This window comes from Aethalodelphis obliquidens, unplaced genomic scaffold, assembly GCF_003676395.1.
Source record: "Aethalodelphis obliquidens isolate GAN/ISIS:26980383/991018 unplaced genomic scaffold, ASM367639v1 scaffold2495, whole genome shotgun sequence".
In the NCBI taxonomy this organism is placed as follows: Eukaryota; Metazoa; Chordata; class Mammalia; order Artiodactyla; family Delphinidae; genus Aethalodelphis; species Aethalodelphis obliquidens.
The window spans coordinates 1-3303 of NW_020840402.1; the positions used below are offsets into that span (position 1 = coordinate 1).

The following is a 3303-nucleotide window of genomic DNA, read 5'->3' on the forward strand; positions in this document are numbered from 1 at the left end:
GATGGTCCAGGAGAGGCTCAGGGATTCGGGGGTGGCGTCTGTCACTGCCAGCTCCCCCAGGTGCGGCTTGATGGGAGGCTTGGGGGCTGTGGTGGGCAGGTCTGTTGGGGCTGCGGTCATTTCTTGGTCTTTTTCTGAGTCTGGATCAAGAGACAAAGAGAATGGGTGGACATGCTTTGTGGGTTCCCTCCTAACAGGGGATGGATTTCTCCCAGACACACCAGGGACCCTGCAGCCTGGAAGCCAGTGCTCCAGGATTAAGACATCATTTCCAGGACTTCCCTGGTGGCACAGTGGTTAAGAATCCGCCTGCCAATGCAGGGGACACGGGTTCGAGCCCTGGTCCGGGAAGATCCCACATGCCACGGAGCAACTAAGCCTGTGCGCCACAACTACTGTGCCTGCGCTCTACACCCCGCGAGCCACAACTACTGAGCCTGCGTGCCACAACTACTGAAGCCTGCGTGCCTAGAGCCCATGCTCCTCAACAAGAGAAGCCACCGCAATGAGAAGCCCGCGTACCACAACAAAGAGTAGCCCCCGCTCGCCGCCACTAGAGAAAGCCCTCGCACAGCAACGAAGACCCAACGCAGCCAAATAAATAAATAAATACATTTACTTACTAAAAAAAAAAAAAGACATCATTTCCCTGGTTTGAATGTTCACTTTCTAGCAGACAGAGCACACACTTTTGGAGATGTCAAGATGGTAGGGTGGGACCCCTATGACCTCAACATGTGCAGCATGGAACCTGTAGGAGCTGCTGAGTAAATTCATTTAGTGGGACAGGACTAATGCTTTGTAATAGCACCACACCTAACCGACACGTCACATCAGGAGGTACATGTGCTCAGGTTCGTATTTTCCTTTAATACCTCCTCTGGTTTAGAAGTCTTTTCTGAGCATTTGAGAAACTAATTTAGATTTCACAGTTGAGGGCAAAGAGATGAGACCACATGAGATCATCTTTGTAGATGGGTTGCTTTTGGACCTTGTATTAATTCTCTTGCCATCTTACAGCAGGGATGACCCATCACGCCCACAGATTTTTTTGTCTTTTCTGTTCTGCACAGGGTTTTATTCTGCCTTAATAGCTGAATTACAAAATCATCGTGTTTCATAACTCCATTGAGTTTGGGAACCAGGTTTTAAGCATGTAGAGGGTAACAGCTACAAAAGAGCTTAACGAAAGCAACCAACAGCCATGTCAGGGAGTAATTAATGAAGAGAAAATGCCTTGTTAAGTTGCACATATGACTAATATTCACTATTGAAGTAATAGTATCCATGTTAGCAGGATTCCATCTTGATACAGCATACATGGGTATCAGTTTGGGGGTTGGGGAACAAATACAATTGTACCCACTGAAATCAATGATAATTATAAGAATTCACCCCAAGGGTTTTCAAGAACTAATCTTCTTCCTCAGAAGGAGGGAGCCTGTAGTTACGAAACATTGTGTGTGAGACAAGCCACATTCATGCCCACCCTGCCAGACAGGTGTGGTTATTCCTTCTGTGTGGATAAGGATAGGGAGGCACAGAGAGGTTGAGTGACTCCCTCGAGGTCACACAGCTCTAATGGGCTGAGGCTAGGGCCAGCCCCAGGTCTGCCTGAGTCTGTGCTATTTCTCTGGCACACTGCCTCTTCAAGGACTCAAGAAGCCCACGTGTAAAGGGTGAGACAGCTAAGGTGACACCAAAGGCTTGGAGTGCAGACAGGCACAGAACTGCTCCCAGTAGCCTGGGAGGCTCAGTCTCAAAAACAGTGGGAGAAAAACACCTGGATAGTGGCAATAAAAGGGAAACTGAGTCCAGCTCAGGGCAGGGCCAGTGTCCTATTGTACACTCACCAGTTAAACCGACAGTGGAGACAGGGCCCACGCGCTGGCCACTGTGGAAGCCGTACAGGTTCATCTTGTACTTGTGGTCTGGCTCCAGGCCCGAGATGGTGACCCCGTCCTGGTGCCCCGGCACCCTCACCGCCTTGGGCTGCCCGTCCCCGTTCTTGTACTGGACCAGGAAGTGGTCAAACTGGCCCTCGGGGACGTTCCAGAAGAGGCTCAGGGAGTCAGGGGTGGCGTCCGTCACAGTCAGTTCTCCCAGCTGTGGCTTCAAAGGGGGGCTGGCAGGGGGCTCCTCTTTAGGGGCTGGGAAGAGATGCAAACAGAATCGTTCCTGTTGCTGGAAGGAACTGTCGAGGCCCTGCTCTCCTGGATTCAGGCCCGAAGGTGGGCCAGCTATGTGGGCCTAACTTAAGATGCATTTCTGCTTATGAGCATCAAAAGCTCTTTGTGGCCTCCTTATGGTCCATCAAAAGTGCCAGGCAGCTTATTGCCTCAAGGCCTTTGCACTGACTGTTCCCTCTTCCTGAATGTTCTTTCCCCAGATGTCTGCATGGCTCATGTTCACACTTCCTTTCATTCAAATGTCACCATCCCTTTAGGGCCTTCCCTGACCACCCTATTTAAAATCCCAATTCTCCCAATTTCATCCTATCTTTCTTACTTGGACCTGATTCCAACAACAAATTGCAAAATAACAATTATGACACAATCAGGAAACTGTAGCACTATCTGGATATCTGATTTTTAAAGGTACAACCATTGTATCATGGTTATTTCTAAACAGTCTTTTTGAAAAGAGCAGTACACTTAAATATGTAATAATGGGGACTTCCCTGGTGGCGCAGTGGTTGAGAATCCACCTGCCAATGCAGGGGACACAGGTTCGATCCCTGGTCCGGGAAGATTCCACATGCCGCGGAGCAACTAAGCCCCTGTGACACAACTACTGACCCCGTGTGCCACAACTACTGAAGCCCATGCGCCTAGGGTCCCTGCTCTGCAACAAGAGAAGCCACCGCAATGAGAAGCCCGTGCAGCACAACGAAGCCCGCTCGCTGCAACTAGAGAAAGCCCACGTGCAGCAGCAAAGACCCAACGCAGCCAAAAAAAAAAAAAATGTAATGATGAAGTAAAGAGTGTATGGAATAAGTTTAAAAATATTGCAGCAGTATATCCATACAATGGAATATTATTTGGCTATAAAGGAATGAAGTACTGCTACATGCTACAACATGGATCAACCTCAAAAATGTGCTTGGTGGACTTCCCTGGTGGCGCAGTGGCTGGGAGTCCGCCTGCCGATGCACGGGACACGGGGTCGTGCCCCGGTCCGGGAGGATCCCACGTGCCGCGGAGCGGGGTCCGTGAGCCATGGCCGCTGAGCCTGCGCGTCCGGAGCCTGTGCTCCGCAATGGGAGAGGCCACAGCAGTGAGAGGCCCGTGTACCGCAAAAAAA

The 3303-nt window shown here is 50.3% G+C and overlaps 1 protein-coding gene across 1 annotated transcript; it reads right to left on the reverse strand.

Moving 5' to 3' along the window:
* Positions 1-6: 6 nt before the first annotated feature.
* LOC113617187 (tenascin-X-like) lies at positions 7-2250 on the reverse strand (the record flags this gene model as incomplete). The annotated part of the gene is made up of 2 exons (XM_027100452.1): positions 7-140; positions 1854-2250. Coding segments are annotated over 2 exons (531 nt in total), but the record flags the coding sequence as incomplete, so codon positions are not given.
* Positions 2251-3303: the final 1053 nt, after the last annotated feature.